The sequence below is a fragment of the Chrysemys picta genome, chromosome 20 (genome assembly GCF_011386835.1).
Source record: "Chrysemys picta bellii isolate R12L10 chromosome 20, ASM1138683v2, whole genome shotgun sequence".
Lineage (NCBI taxonomy): Eukaryota > Metazoa > Chordata > Testudines > Emydidae > Chrysemys > Chrysemys picta.
Genome location: NC_088810.1, coordinates 19,333,806 through 19,349,891, shown reverse-complemented (window position 1 = coordinate 19,349,891; position 16,086 = coordinate 19,333,806). Strand labels below are relative to the sequence as shown.

At 54.2% G+C, this 16,086-nt stretch overlaps 1 protein-coding gene across 2 annotated transcripts in view; it reads right to left on the bottom strand.

Annotated features, from left to right (window-relative positions):
• SV2A (synaptic vesicle glycoprotein 2A) overlaps nucleotides 1–16,086 on the bottom strand; it is a 54,678-nt gene that overhangs the window by 655 nt on the left and 37,937 nt on the right. Inside the window, exons 7-12 of one of the 2 annotated variants that reach the window (XM_065574082.1) lie at nucleotides 15,390–15,478; nucleotides 9,983–10,147; nucleotides 9,172–9,305; nucleotides 7,123–7,326; nucleotides 5,886–6,045; nucleotides 2,643–2,822 (exon numbers count right to left, since the gene is read on the bottom strand). In XM_065574082.1, the coding sequence (XP_065430154.1) occupies nucleotides 2,643–2,822; nucleotides 5,886–6,045; nucleotides 7,123–7,326; nucleotides 9,172–9,305; nucleotides 9,983–10,147; nucleotides 15,390–15,478 (932 nt within the window). Of the gene's footprint in view, nucleotides 1–1,397; nucleotides 2,823–5,885; nucleotides 6,046–7,122; nucleotides 7,327–9,171; nucleotides 9,306–9,982; nucleotides 10,148–15,389; nucleotides 15,479–16,086 lie in introns of those variants that run through there. The other variant, XM_005293643.5, reaches the window with a different exon arrangement.

The window sequence follows — 16,086 nt, the reverse complement described above, 5'->3', positions numbered from 1 at the left end:
AAGTGGCGGGGCAGCAGGGGGGTTAGATTAATTGAAGATCTGGGTTGGAACTCACTCACCATCCGGATTTTAGGCCAGCACTCCAGCACGTGCTTAAATCCCGTTGACCTCAGTGGGTGAATGTGTATAAACACTCTCCTGCCATCCAGCAAGGCAACGCGCTTCTGTCTCTTCCAGCGAAAAAGGTCAGAACAGAATCAAGTCCCTCCATCCCCTTGCTGACAGCAGAAAGGACACGGCCGGGATCCTTCTCTCATGGATTCCAAGCCACGAGATGGGGAAGATGCTGAGACATCTGCCTCACATTAGCTGGGGTTTTAAAGAACATTTAAATTCTAAGCTACGACCAGCTCTGAGAAAGGAGAGCCCCCCAAGACAGCTTCTTAGCCTCTTGGTTCCTGGACAGTGCTGGCTTTATATCGCAGAGAATTAAAGGGCCAGCATATGACACCCAGCTTGGAATGAAAAAAGGGCATTGGTCCTAAGGAGAGAAGGAAAGCCAGGGTGTGCGTCCACGCTGTGCCCGTAGATGGCGCTGTTCTCCATCCAACATCCACTGCTGCCTATCAGGGTGGGCCCTTTGCAACCCACAATAGGGTGTCTTTAAAATAGCCCCCTGCTGCCCCTAAGGACCTCTGACCTCACTGCTCCAATACATTTGCCCAGCTCGTCCTGGATACACGCGGTGAGCAAACTCTTGGCGTAAGATGCCTCGAAGCCCCTGGCAGCACGCGGCACTGCCCAGCCCTGCCTTACGTCAGTTCAATCTGCAGCAGGAAAGAGACAGCAAGAAAAGCCAGTCGGGGCTCGGGTTTGTCCCGTCTCTAATGAGCAAGGCGCGGTGCTTTGGGTGTTGCAAAAATAGAGCCCGTTTGTGTGGAGCGATTGGGCCTTACATGCTAAGTTCTGATCTGCCCTCAACCCCTGGGGAGTTCCCTCCGGCAAGCGTCCCAGGCAATCGATTTTTCAAGGATCATACTTCCCCTTTGAGAGCTACATAGCTGGGTTGATCTAAGTGTAGATCAGACCTTAGGGTCAACCAAGGAGCTGGGGGAGGGCAGAGAGACAGAGGGCTACAGAGTTAAATACACGAAACGCCTAATTGGAATGACCAGCAACCCACAGACAAGACAGAGGTTAGCGTCACTTTCAGGCCAGCTGGGCTGCTGGCCTGGCGCAATGGAGCGCTGATCTCCGTTTGGAGCTCACAGGTGTTACTATCACACCCTGCCCCCCACCCACCCCAGGCTGTGTTTCTGGATGGCCTCTGTGGGGAGGGACTTGGGGAGAATTAAAAAAAAAAAAAAGCACAAACAACCACCAAAAGCACAATCCCTAAGCTTCAAAGTCAAATGTTCTCCCCCCAAACAGAAGAAACAATGTTTAAAATCCCTGAATAAACAATAATACAAGAAACCGAGCATCGCTGTATTGTTCAGCTGAAATGGATAATTGGAAGAGGGGAATCTCCCTGGATTAGTGCGTGAAATTCGGTCCAGTTACAGGGGGATAGTTGAGCTGATGTTGGTCCAAAGGAGAAAAAAGAATGCTACTTTGCCCTCACATACAGCACCTTTCCTCTAAACCACTCAACAGAAGGATGCAAGTATCATGATCCCTGTCTTACAGAGGGGGAAACTGAGGCACTCGGCACATTAGGACCAGCCACCCACCGGAGCCAAGGATGGAACCGCTGCTCTGATACAGCCTCTGCCATGCCAATGAGATCCTAGACCTGCTGCCTGCAAAATGTATGAATGTCCGATACCACTAGAGTCTACAGGGGTGGATGCCAGCGGCGTCTGGCGCGGCTTGACCAGCGATTTGTGACACCAGCGAGACACGATGCAAGGACGCGTGCAGATCAGGATTTCAAATTCGGTTCACGTGACACAGAGGAACAACTTAGCTCTGCCGGTTTGCTCCCGCAAACCTGGCTTAGGAGCCTGAAACGGAGGCTTTGTTAACACCTGAAATCGACGCCACTTTACATACAACTCAAAGGGCCCCGAAAAAGCAGTGGGGGGGAGGGGAGGTTACGTTGCTCTCCACACACCACAGGTGGCTGATGAAAAAAATAAACGAGGATTTGGAGAATATTACACCGCCAAGATCCGTGAGCACACGTTGCACGTACTACTAGTTTACACCCACATGTGTGAAATTAAATGGATCACGTGTTCACCAGCGCACACCCAAGGGCGAGCTCCAACAAGGGATTTTGGGTTACTGCTGCGTGGCAGGGCGCCTAGACATTAGATGTCCCCTTTGAGGAGCTGGCCCTAGCCCCTAGCTCTGATCAGGAGCTAGGTCAATTGGCACCTGCCCAGTTAATCCGTTCACACTGCCGTGGCTGGGCCGTTTCCAGCCTGAATTTAGTGCAAAGAGGTTCTTTCCCCCTTCTCCTTCTCAGTCAAGTTTTCTTCCCCCCCTCCCCAACTCCCACAACGAATGAGCCGATTCTCACACACGTAATGACACCGAAAAAAGAGGGGGGAGGCCGGGAAGGAAGGAGCGGTTGGGGGGAAGGGGAGCGAAAAAATAAAATCATCGAAATCAGAAAATAAGACATTTCACAGTGTCTAACAACTTGAATCTCCTGTGGGGGAGGAAATCTTGGGGGGGGGGCACGCCCCACTCACTGCAACACCTGCCCGCGCGTCTCCGGCAGCCTCAACGCTAGCGAGCTGCCCACAGCCAGCGCTGTCGAGGCCAGCAAGATGGGCACGGCTTTCGTGACGCCGACAAAGGAGGTGAAGATGCTGATGCCCAGGACGGCCGCCAGCTTGCAGAGGGCGTTGAGGAAGCCGAAGGCTGTCGTCCTAGAGAAGCGGGGAGAGAGGACGAGGTTACGGGCGAGCTAAAGGGGTTGGGGGGGGGCGCAGTAGGCTGGTGGGCGGGGGATGGGGTTAAAATGTCCTGTTTCTCCCTAAAAGATGGAGAACAAGCAGGTCATAGCAGCAGCGGCCCAGAGTATCAGCCTCGTGGCCTGGGAATCTGGACACCTGAGTTCTATTCCTGGCTCTGCCACTGATCTACTGCATGACCTCGACCAAGTCCCTTCCTCTCGCACCCTTTCTCCATTTCAACTGTGAGTGCTTTGTGGCAGGGCCTGCCTCTCTCTCGGTATATGTACAGCACCCGGCACAATGGGGCCCTGAGCTCAGCTGGGGCACAGATGCTATCCATAACACCCAATGCTGGAGAGGGGAAAGGGTTTTTATTGTAGACACACACACACACACACACACACACACACACTGTTTAAAGCTCTGCTGTTCGCATGTATTTTTCTATCAGGAAATCAGTCACCCCAGTGTATTTAACACCAATTACGGCAAAGCTACCGTAAAACTCTTCAACGACAGGCCCTGCGTTCTAACTTTAGCTGCAAACTCTCCAGCCTGCCTCTAGTCAGCACAAGGGCCCAGCTTCCATCCCCCTGCCCCACCCGCTTAGAGAAGAGGGATCCTCCTTCCAGGAGCCCCCAAGTCCCCTGCTAAAGCAAAGCCTGGTCCATTTAATGCCTTAATGCCTGGAGCAGCTCCCCAGTCCCTGTACTCAGGCCACCTGCTCTCCTCTCCTTTCCTACTGTCTATTTCCAGCCTGCGGCAAGCTGCAGTCAAAGATCCCCTTTTCCTAGGGGGTCTGCACAAAGCCAAGCCCACATGCATCAGGCACAAGGGGAGCCCAGACCATCACCTGGTGCCCATGCAGCAATGCCCCTCGCACTCAGTGATGGGCCCTCCGGCAGCCAAGGCCCAAGCCGGCAGCTCTGTGCATCAGTTGGGCCTGCGTGATTTCTCCCCTGCCATCAGGGGTGTCAGCAGGGGTCAGCCGCAGTGACTCAGTCCCAGGTGAAAGGGATGTGATTCATAGCTTAGCCTGGAGGCGGCGCCCTTGAGCCGCTCTGCATTAACAATGCCTTGTCCTCCGCATGTTCAGCCTCAAACCTGCAGCCTCGCCCGCCCCCACCATGCAAATATTGATCTGCTCCCAGAATCCTTTGTGGGGCTTCCCCAAGCACAAAGGTTTATGGGGAACCCCTGGCATCTCAGGAGGGGGGGCGGGACAAATTGGCAGCCCAGGGAGAGGGGTTGAGAACCGATTGCAAATGCAGGGGATGCCAGCCGGCAGGCTCAGCGTGCCAGCGTAGGCCTGGTCCAGCTAAACTATGATTGCTGGCTCTTGGGAATGTGGCATAAGATCTCCTCACTGGTCCCCCTCTCCGAGTCAAATTGGCCCATGCCGGGGCTCACTCTACAGTCAGTGCCCAATTCACAGATGAGAAAACAGGGGTACAGCAAGAGGAAGTCACAGGTCTGTGCAGCCAGGCAGCAGCAGAGGTGGGAAGAGGACCCCCAGGAGTCCTGTGTCCCAGTGCTCTACTCTGCCCAGTAGACACCGCTCCCCACCCAGAGCTGGGACTAGAACTGGCTGAAAAAGGGGGGGGGGGGGGCTTCCTTTCTGTGAAAATTTGTCCAGTTTTAAGAACATAAGAAAGGCCATACTGGGGCAGACCAAAGGTCCATCTAGCCCAGTATTCTAGTACACAGACCAACAGTGGCCAATGCCCCAGAGGGAATGAATAGAACAGGTAATCATCAAGTGATCCATCCCCTGTCGCCCATTCCCAGCTTCTGGCAAATAGAGGCAAGGGACACCATCTCTGCCCATCCTGGCTAATAGCCCTTGATGGACCTATCCTCCATGAACTTAGCTAGTTCTTTTTTGAACCCTGTTACAGTCTTGGCCTTCACAACATCCTCTGGCAAGGAGTTCCACAGGTTGACTGTGCGTTGTGTGAAGAAATACTTCCTTTTGTTTGCTTTAAACCTGCTGCCTATTCATTTCATTTGGTGACCCCTAGTTCTTGTGTTATGAGGAGGAGTAAATAACACTTTCTGATTTACTTTCTCCACACCAGTCATGAGTTTATAGACCTCTATCATATCCCGCCTTAGTCGTCTCTTTTCCAAGCTGAAAAGTCCGAATCTTATTAATCAAAATGTGCCCTCCCACAGCAGGCTGAAATGTCAAAACTGTGGAAATTTTCATGGAAACGAGATTAAGGAAAAATTCCATTTGGGAAGGACTGAAATGGAACTTTTTGGCTTTCCAGCTGCCCTCAGGGAAGGCTCTAGTTAATTTCTTGTGAAATTGACAAGTACCGTCCTGCCCACTGCTGGAGAGGCAGAGAGCCCTACCACATTGCCTCCCTGTGAACCGCCCCAGCTCTGGGCGCCCGAGAGGGTGACCAGACAGCAAGAAAAATCAGGACAGGGGGTGGGGGAGTAATAGGCACCTATAGAAGACAAAGTCCCAAATATCAGGACAGTCCCTATAAAATCGGGACATCTGGTCACCTGAGCGCCGGAGAGGTGCTGCTCGTCCCACCGAGCTGGGGCAGGGGGAGGCAGGGGCACCCTGGTCTTTGCCTCTCCATCCCCTGGAGCTGGCATTCAACAAAGGTTTGGTCAAATCTCTGCCTGATTTGGCTCAAGATTTCACTCTGCCAAACTGGCATTTTCCAGCAAAATTAAGTTTAGTTGGAAAGTTTCTGACTGGCTCCTTGCTTCTGCTCTAACCACTAGACTCTCCTCCTGGGGCTGAGAATAGGACCCAGGAGTCTCGACTCCCAGTCATTCTGCTCTAGCCATTGGGCCACCTTCCCTCCCCCCAACATGCAGCGTCCTTCAGGCCCTAACAGGTATTTATCATTACCGCATCGTGTTCCCAAAGCTACCAGTCGAGGTGGTAACCCAGGATTCCTCCTTCTCAGCCACCCCGAGGTGGCTTCACGGGACCAGCCCACGTCTGGACTGGGCATCCCGGGATCAGGACTTGCTCTGCCTTGGGTGGATAATGGAGGCGGAGACTTGTACCTTTTGTCCGAGGGGTAGAGCTCCACCGTCAGCACGTCCAAGGCGTTCCAGGAGGCGATGCTGACCCCGCCGAAAAGGCAGAGCAGGGCGATCATGGCTGACTCGCTGTTCCCGAACGACAGGAAGAAACAGCTGACGCACGACATCACGCTGGAGCCGGCTGCAGCAGGACGAGGAGAGGCGTGTTAGGCTGGGGAGGAGGGTGTATCCGCAGGTACAGGCCTGGCTGGAATCGGACCTGGTCAAAGCCAGCATCACCCGCCTGGTGCAAGAACCTTCTCCTATGCATCAGCCCTGCAAGGCCTCCTGACCGTCCCCTCCACACAACCCAGTGCAAGAGCCTTCTCTTCTGCAGCCTCCCTGCCCTGCCCACCAGCTCTCCTTGCTCCTTCGTTCTGCCGGTGCGAGAGCCACAGACTCTGCAATTCTGCCAGGCCCTCCAGCTACAAGAGGCCGCTGAAGCAACTGGCCCGAATCCTAGCCGTGCCGCTGCTCTGCAAGGAGAAGTTTCCCCTCGGTGCCGGTCAAGGCGGAGAAGGTTCACTGGGAACAGCTGATGCCTATGGTACAAGTGGATCTAGCTCAGGCATCAGTCAAGGAATAGAGCCAGTTGGGAATTTTTCAATCAACATTTCTTTTTTTTTGGGTAGGAAAATGGAATCATTGAACCTGTTCGTGGGAAAGGGTCAAATCTGATGAATTTCCCCTTTCGAACCATTTGAGGAGTTCTGTCGTTCAGCTTAAAATGACTTTTCATTTTGAAACGTTGTTCGCGTCTGATAAACACCCGTCTTTTCAAAAGAGAAGAGGTGGAACTAAAAACCAAACCTTTGGAAACGATCGGGTCACCGGCCGGGTTCGGAAAGAAAACATTCCGGTTTTCAGTTCGGGACCATGTTTAAGATTTTCAAATTTGTTGTCCCGAATCTGGATGGGGGGAAACTTTGAAATCTCAAAAATTCTCACGGGCTGGGGAAACCTTTCCTTCCCAGCTCTACCAAGGAGGCATGCAGCCAGCCTGGGGATTTCTGTTAAAGGGGGAGACCCTCTCTGGCCAGGAGGGGGCAGCTGCAACTTCAAGCCACAGGGAAGCTGGATTAAAGGGGCAGGGGTCAATTTTTGCTCCTGCAGCCAGGGTCTACAGGGGGATCAGTGCAGAAGGAACAGGCTATCCCTATCCCCATGCTAACACCACCACTTCCCCTGCCAGTCCCAAGGCAGCATCCCCGCCCCTCACCTAGCATCCGAAGGCGCCCGATCTTGTCCATGAGCAGGGCCGAGACAATGTTCCCCGGCAGCACGGCCAGGGTGCCCAGGAAGCTAACGAAGTAGATCATGTAGGCGTTGTTCTCATCGCTGAAGTCCAGCTGGCAGCCCTCTTTGTTGTGCAGGAAGCTGCTGTTGGCCATTTTGGAGTTGATGAATTTGTACTCGAACAGGTCTGTGGAGAGGGAGAAGACGACACTGGGCGTGGCCTTGCACTGAGCTGCAGAGCGATTAGCAGGCCGTTTGCCCCTCCCACCAAGCAATGGGGGGGGCAGATGGGCTGTGATGCAGCCACCTCTGGGGTGGAGCGCAGCAGCTGCTTAATGGATGGACAGCAACATTGCCCAGGGTTTGCGCACCCAGCACCGAAAAGCAAACCACTTCTCATGTGCAACACGGCTGCTGTTTAGCGGCCTCGCAGCAACGCTGCGCAGCTGTCACCCACCCACCACTGAAAAGCAGCCACCTCTGGGACAGAGCGTGGCTGCTGTTTAGTGGCTACACAGCAACGCTTCACAGGGATTGCTCACCCACCACTGAAATGCAGCCACCTCTGAAGTGGAACACAGCTACTGTTCAACAGCATGCCGCGGTGCTGGAAGTGGCGATAGAAATGCAGGGGACTTGTAAGCCACCGGGGTGTAATTAACCAAGTAACCAAGACTAACCCTTTTCTGTTTTGCAGACTGGCCCAGAGAATCAACATGAACAGCCGGGCGCCTGGGTTTTAATGGCTAGATCCAAGCCCACCAGAGGGCAGAATGAGTCAGTGCCGCATTGCAATACAGGGCGGGTGGGACACAGAGGTCCCGAGTGGTCATTTGTTCTCGCACACAGGGCCAGCCTTGGGGCGGCATCTGTCCCAGGGGAAGATGGCTTTTTGGGGGGAGACGAGGGGGGTAAATTTGCTCCCCCTTCCACAGCGTTTGTTGATGCCTTTCAGAAAATACGTGGGTTAGCGGCTGATCTCTCCTTGTCTAGGGCTCCCCTCCCAAAGCCCATCAGGGTCTATTCAGTGCCGAGTCACCGCGAGGCGGCTGATTAGCACGGCCCAGAGAATATTTAACAGCAGCCTCACAGCAAGTGCAGCAATTTCAAGCCCCGCAGAGGGCCGGGTGGGGAATTAAGGCCCTAAAACAAAACAGCCCTGGCCCAATCCTCCTCCACGCGGCACCTTGCCCAGCCATTTCCACTGGTGCAAAGTGGTTCCCGGATGCTGCCTGGTAGCTTTTTACACCCCCTTTTGCAGTGGTGTGTGGAAATGGCTGCAGATGGGGGCACGGCTGTGGAGAATCAGGCCACCTGTTTGTTCCCCCGTCACGCTGGTTGAGACGCTGCCCTCCACTGACACCCCCCCCAAAAAACATCACGTTCATGTCGCTTGCCCTCCCCTTCCAGGGACCCCAAAAGCAGCATCTGCGCTAGTTAGGCTAGCGAACACAAGGGCGATTAATCCTCATGCTCCATGGCACAAGCTGACCACCAGCTGGCCGGTCAGGAAGGAACCTCCCCTATGAGGTATACTATTAGCCAGCAAGGTCCAGTGTTGGAGATTTCAGCCTGTCTCTAAGGCATGTCTACACTGCAAAATACGGTGTGTTCTTAACATGGGTTAACTAACCCACATTAGCTAACTCGGGTTCAAATAGAAGTGAAGACACAGCAACTTGGCTTTTAACAGGGCTTAGTATCTCAAGTTCAGTCCCTGGCTGCCTTATAAACTTGAATTTGAGCAGCTGACCCAAACTGCCAGGTCTGTACTGCAATGTTAACCTGAGTCAGCGAACCCAAGTTCAGAACACACCTTTGCAGTAAAGACAGAAGCTAAAAGCCAGACTCAGTGTGGCCCAGTGGATCTGGTACTGTCTCAGGGGTCTCAACCTATTTATCATTGTGGGCCGTATCCAATATTATGGCCCTGAGGATGTCACATGGGCTGCAGCTCTGTGCTGATTGGGCCAGGTTGAGACCCACCGGTCTAGATGGCCCATTGACTTGTTACAGGGCAGCAGGAAGTTACCTGTGTTGTAGAAGACAGTGGAGAAGAAGGAGCAGTTCTTGAAGAAGGTGTTGCTGGAGGTGATGTCTTCGAAGTAGCAGTCCTCAAACAGGGAGTCCTCAAAGGAGACGGATTTCAACTTGAGGCCGATGAACCTGCCAGGCACGAACCCGGGGACTGAGCGACCCAAGAGCGACTGGGATAGGGGGCGTGGGAAGTGTGGGTTTCCCTCCATCACGGGGGAACAAAAATGGTTTCTGGACCTTGCTAAGCCAGACACTGGATGTTCGGAGACCCCTTCTGTGCAATGAGTTTGGTGGGTCTCAGTTCAGTATCCACGACTGGGAGTTAATTAAGTATCTGCAATTGGGACAGCAGATAACTCAAGGCTTGCGTGGACTATGGGGGTCCGTAAAGGCAGGGGTCGGTGTGTGGCGGGGTGAGGGGCAAGCTTGCCCTGTTGATGCCTGTGCTCTGGTTACACAAAGGATCCCAACCTCCCCGGCTGCACTCCTGGTGAGGGTCTGGCTGCATTTCCTCCAGCACCTAGTTATTCATGCAGCCCTCCTCCCCTCGAGCCCAGAGACCTCCTCCCGGCACTGCCCAGACTAGCGATCCCCCAGCGCAGGCACATGCAGCCCATTCTCTGCAACCACGGAGCCACGTTAGACCCCACCAACCTCCCAGTGTCTTTGCAGGCTCTGCCCAGGACAGGACACCTGGTTGTTTTCCCGTGAGCACGGCCCCCCCAGCACCTCGACCCATCTCACAAGGGTCAAAGAGGGCTTTTGCTAATTGCCCTGGGGGTGAGGAGGGATGACCCACCACTCACTTGTCGTTGTAGTATTCACCGTTGCGGTGGATCTGGTTCTCCAGGGTGAAGTTGAAGGTGAAGTGCTCCACCTTCTCGCGGGTGAAGAGCTTGGTGCGGGAGGCATATTCGATGTTCTGTAAATGCTTGATCATGTCTGGGAACCAGACAGTCAAGCCGTAGTAACTATCAGAGAGAGAGAGAGAGAGATCAATACTTATTGTCTGTCGTGCTTAGGCGCCTGAGTCATGAACTAGGACCCCTGTTGTGCTAGGAGCTGTACATTGTTATTGCTATTAGGTGCATTACGGTAGCTCTAGCACCCTAAGTCATGGGGCAGGAGCCCAGTGTGCTAGGAGCTGTACAAAGAAGGAACAAAACTCAGGCTCTGCCCCAAGGAGCTCACAGTTAGCGCTGGGTGGGAAATGGTTTCCCGGGAGATTTCTGAAAAATGTTCCCGTCTCGACTCAGGATGAAAAGATGAAATCTCAAAACTTTTTCACAAACTGAAAAAAACCCTGCAGTTCCGGTCAATCAAACTGCTTCATTTTGATCCTTTTGAAATGCTTCATTTCCATTTTGACCTGTTTGTTTTTCTTTTTTTTTGAAACTTTTTAAAAAGTATAAATTAAGTTAAATTTCCAAGCAAAAAGTCGTTTCCGACTGGAAAATAAACGTTTGGTTTCAAAAAGGTCGAAACATCCCATTCTGATCCTTCTGACTTCTTTTTCCAGCTGGGCAATTCATCAGCTCGCCCCTTTCCTGCAGAACAATTCGGTTTCCATGAAGCTGCAATTTTTTTTTGGCATAAAAACATTTCTCAGAAAAATCCCCAACCAGCTTGACTTACAATCTAAGTATCAGACAAGGGTCCCAGGTCTCTCAGTCCCAGTCCGGGCTCTGTCTCCAATGTGTGCGGGACCTGGGGCTTAAACCTCAGCTAATAACAGGGCATCCTTTCCCAGTACGCTGCCCTGACAGCATCCCTCTGCGGGCATCCATTCTCCAGGGACCATCTTGTCTTTGGCCTCTGTGCTGAGGCTGCCAACAAGGGGCTGGCTGAGACTGGGGTTCCCCACCCCTAAATCTGGGCTCAGACCCACCAAGCCTTTCCCCCAAACACTTGTTGCTCTCTGCCATCCAATGGTGGATTTGAACCAGCCACCTGAAGGCCCCAGAGTTGCCCCATAGAATGGGGTTCACCTGGCTCCCCCTGCACTGGGGGATGGCCAGTGCTGGGAGGAGGTCTCTGGGCTCGGTGGGTTGTGGTGGTGGTGGGGGGGGATGCTCATCAAGAGGGCAGCCCTGTAGATTGGGATCTTGTGTGTATCCAGAGCATGGGCACCAGCTGGGCATGCTTGGCCCCCCGCCCGCTCCACACACCGACCCCTGAACCATTCAGATGAGCCCCCAGCCAACTGTAATGGTGGCTTAAAGACAGCAGGAAAATGTACTGACCCCTGCATAGCTGGGGGCCTGTGGGGTGTTCAGAGAAAAAGGGGGGAGGGAAGGGGAGAAAGAAATGGCCTTTCCTGCAGCGACTCTCGTGGCAGATTCTCTGCACTGAGCTCCATGCTTCAGCACCAAGGACAGTGACTAGAGTCCAAAGTCTTCCTGAAGTCCTTCCCAGGGTGCGGTCAATAACACTGCCGGGGATAGAACCCAGGAGTCCTGACTCCAAGCCCTACACTACAGTCACGGGAGCAGATTCCCTCCCAGACACAGAACCCAGGAGTCCTGATCCATCCCCAGGCTCCAATCCAGTCACTGGATCACGCTCCCGCCCTCTGCCGAGATATGTGGAGTGAATAGGCTTTCTTCTTAATGTTCAAAAAGAGGATAGATAGATAGATAGATAGATAGATAGATAGATAGATAGATAGATGGGGTGGATGGGGATCAATAGATAGATAGATAGATAGATAGATAGATAGATAGATAGATAGATAGATAGATGGGGTGTATGGAGATAGATAGATAGATAGATAGATAGATAGATAGATAGATAGATAGATAGATAGATAGATAGATAGATAGATAGATAGATAGAGGGGGTGTATGGGGATAGATAGATAGATAGATAGATAGATAGATAGATAGATAGATAGATAGATAGATAGATAACCCTGGAGAAGCCAGCTGACTTCTGTGGGGCTTTACATGATGTGAACCAGCCCTGTACGCTTTGTGCTGGGATACAAGCCCCCTCTGATACAAGACACCCTGCCCTGGTTACACGGCCCTATTGCTGAGGTGGCCGAGAACAGAGAAGCCGGTTAAATACAACCGCCACAGAGCCAAATTCTGGCTGCTAAACTCAATGGGGCTGCTTGGGCGTGAGTGGCGATTCCCCCAAGCGATGGGGAAGCCACCGCCTCTCCGCCGGAGACTATTCCACAGCCTAGCACGTCTCACTGCTGCAGAAAGGGCTCTTCATTGTTAGCCTGGCTTTCCCAGATTTCCCTTTGCACAGCTCCTTCCTGGGGGCGCCCCCTTGTAGGTGGGGCGTAAGAGCTTTGGCAGGGCCAGGCCTGTGCCGGGAAAGTCGAGGAGTGCGGCAAACAGCCCTGCCACCCCACTCCCTCATACTGAACCACACCGCCACCCCCCAGCCTCTCTGACAGCAGCTAAACCTAGCGTGAAATCCTGTTCTGGGAATAGGAGCCGGCAGGGGAGGAGGGGGGCGGATTCTGGGAGCGAGCTGGATCCCACACCAAGCGAATAGCGTCTGGCAAGGAAGTGGAGCATTAATTAGCTCCAAGCCAGGGTAGCGGGGAAAGGCTCAGCAGTGCACTGGGAGTGGGGGCGACAGGCTGGATGGGAGGCAGGGGGAACGTGCTTGGCGTCTGGCCCTGTTAGCTGGGGAGCACAGTGGGTGTGGCACGGCTCCAGGGGGCTCCTGGCTCATTGGGAGGGGGTCAGATTGTTTGTTGGAAGCCAACCAGCACGAGGGAGGTTTGGAGCCAGAGCGTGCTGTGTGCCAGAGGGTGGGGGAGCTACTGTCACGCAAAGCCACTCTGGACATCGCCAAGGAGAATTGGGGGCAGCCTTTGTTGGCAGCAATAGGGTGGGGAAAAGTTTTGGTTTGGGTCGGCACATGGCGTTCTGGAGACATATCTGAACTCTCCGCCTGAGAGGAGACTGGAGGGTCTCTGACTCCCGTCCTCTCTCTCACCCCGCCTGCCTAGGGGTAGGCAATAGGCGGGCCGCGGGCCAAAGCCAGACTGCCAGGTGCTTTCAAACAGGCACCGAAATCTTCTTATTTACTTATTACCATCATTCTTGTTATTATTGTTGTGTTATTTTCTCTGGCGTCTGAACCTTGACCAAGAAATGTGGACCTGGACCAAAAAATAATTGATGACCCCCGCGTCTGTACTGGGAGCCTGTACGCTCGCTCATCCAATCGAAGAAAAGAAGTGATACCATGTGACCCAACTGACCCGTCGCATCAAAGCGACACGAAGGCATGTGAGCATCCCAACCAGCAGGAATAGGCCAGCCTGGGGCCCAGTTGGCAGAGATGCCCAGCGGGTGGATTTCATGGGAGCTGCGAGCACTCGGCACCCAATTCCCTGGCGTGTTGCTCACGCGTGAACAATACGCGCAGCCTCAGCAATTATCCAACCATCCCCATAATGGACCCACCCCTGTCCTGTAATACGCTTTAGCGGAGTAGTCCAGAGATTAGTTTGCTAAAGTTAATGGGCAATCAGTTCACTTGAATTAGAACAGGAGCAAGACACTCTCGCTTTTGCGCCCGCAAGCAGGACCTTGATTGCGCGAGAGGAACGCCACGACACTCACCTCTCTGCCAGCTCCAACTACCAGGACTTTGCAGAGATCAATTGCAGAGACCCGGTTCCTGATTGGAGCCCTCACCAGCTCCCCGCGGCCTCGGCCGATAGCGGCAGCTGAGCTCCTTTGTCCCAAAAAGCCAAAGAGGCGGATTTCTCCTCGCAGGGCCACTGTGCAAATTGGTGGCCTTTGATTCTGCTTATGATGCTGGTAATTGCTCCATTTACATTAAAAGTCAATGGAATATTGAATCCCAGCGATGCCAAGACTGAACTCAAGGGGAGCGAGGTGCCTAAATACTTTTAAGGATCTGGACTCAGATCCCCAGCTGGGGTAAATTGGTCACAGCTCCACTGGAGTTGCTGGGCCAGAACCCCAGCCAGGGTATATCGGCCTCGTTCCACTGAGTCTGCACCGATGTACGGCCCGAGGAGTTTAGGCCCTGAAAATATTGCCTCAGCCTGAACGGTGCTGAAATCTTCATCATCCCCTTCTTCTCCTTGACTATCACAGCTCCTTTCTCAGCTCCGCGGCAACGCTCCAGACCCCAGCAAGGACAGAATGCTGTTCCCGCCATCTCCCCCGCAACCCCCAAGCCCAGCCGTCCCCGCCCCAACGCTCATGCTCCCCCACCTCCCCCCATTCAACGCAGGATCCAACCCAGATTGAAATGTTCTGTTGGTTTTTTTTTCAAGTTTTCGATTTGCCGAAAAGTTAGAAAAGTTTCATTTTCGGTTCCACCACAAACAAAGCTGTTCTCCTGCTGGCCCTAACCAGAGCCGCGGCTGATGCCAACCCGTTGCCGACCACAGCACGGCGTCGACTGACTGCTGCAGAAGGAGCTCCGGAGAAGGGAAGCGCATGGAGGACCTCATGCGGCATGAGCAGGGGGCGCGTGCCCCCTCTGGATTGCAGAGCTGTCCTCTGACCCTGGGCACCAACCCTACAGCGGGTGGGGCGGGGGTCTGATAAGGCACCAAAGTGGCTCAGGGGAACATCGATACCCAGCTGCTGGAAAATCCCTGTTAACCACATGGTGTTAATCCCTCCCTGGGCACGCCCCATTCCCCTTCCCAGTGGCAATATCTTACGTCCCCCTCCTTCAGACTGCATGGATTATACTCGCATCCCTCATAAGATCTACACGGGTGTGACCACCTCTCCCTAACAGAGACAGTACATGTAGTGGTTAGAGCAGGGGACAGGGACTCAGGACTCCAGGGTTTTGTTCCCAGCTGTGTGTGTGGAGTGGGGCCTAGAGATTAGAGCAGGGTTGGGGCTGGGAGTCAGGACTCCTGGGTTGCACTCTTGTCTCTACCACTGACACCCTGCCTGACCTTTGGCGAGTCACTTCCCCCCCTCCCGTGCCTCAGTTTCTCTGGCTGTAGCATGGGCATAACAGGATTCCTCCACCTTTTGCAAAGCACGTTGTGGCCTTCGCGCCGTGCAACAGGGAAGCATCACTGAGCCCGGGATAATTCGTGGCTCAGAGGAGACCCTGGCCAATCCCCTCCCGCACTGGGCGTAGAGCCAGGAAGAAACTGACCCAGCAAGTCACACAGAGCAAACAACACCGGGGCCAAAATCACTTCTCCAGCCCCTCCCCCTGGGGTCCCCGCGCCCATCCCACCTGAAGGACATGGTGAACCACACAGCCATCATCATGAGCGTGACGCGCCGGTACTCGGGGGCAAAGCACTGCAGGAAGTTGCTCCAGACCTGAAGGAGGGAGAGACGGGGAGCATGAAGGGACCACTCACCGCCACGCCAGCTCTGTTGGGGGCCGGGCACAGCCAGGGACACACCCAGCTCCCAGCAGGGACAGCTGGGGACTGGGGGGCTATGGGGGAAAGACCCAAGAAGAGAGACAGGTAGAGGGAAGATGGAGGCGGGGGGATGAGTGGGGAGATGGGGCACGATGGAGGAAGAAGACAGAGATGGAGAGAAATACAGTAGCAGATAGGGCGAGCTGATGCATGTGCAGGAACAGGGGCCAACAGGGGGGTTGGGATGGGCACATTGATTTCAGCAGAGCAGGGCCCGGGGGGGCGCTAGGACACACAGGACACTGAGTGGCCATTGGACCCCCCTCACCAAGTCCCAAGGCCCGGGGTTGGCTGGGAAGGGACTCCCTACCGCACGAGGCAGGTGGCCAGCCCTGGAGACCCGGCTGGACTCGTCCACATCCCCCTCCCTGCTCGGTCGCGGCAATGCAGCCCGACTGGAGCCCATTGGAGCGGATTGTTCAAGCTCGGGGTGGGTGCCGGGGAAGGGCGCGGGCAGGGAGCAGTGGGGAGAGCCCGGACATTGCCATGCTGGTCTGTGTG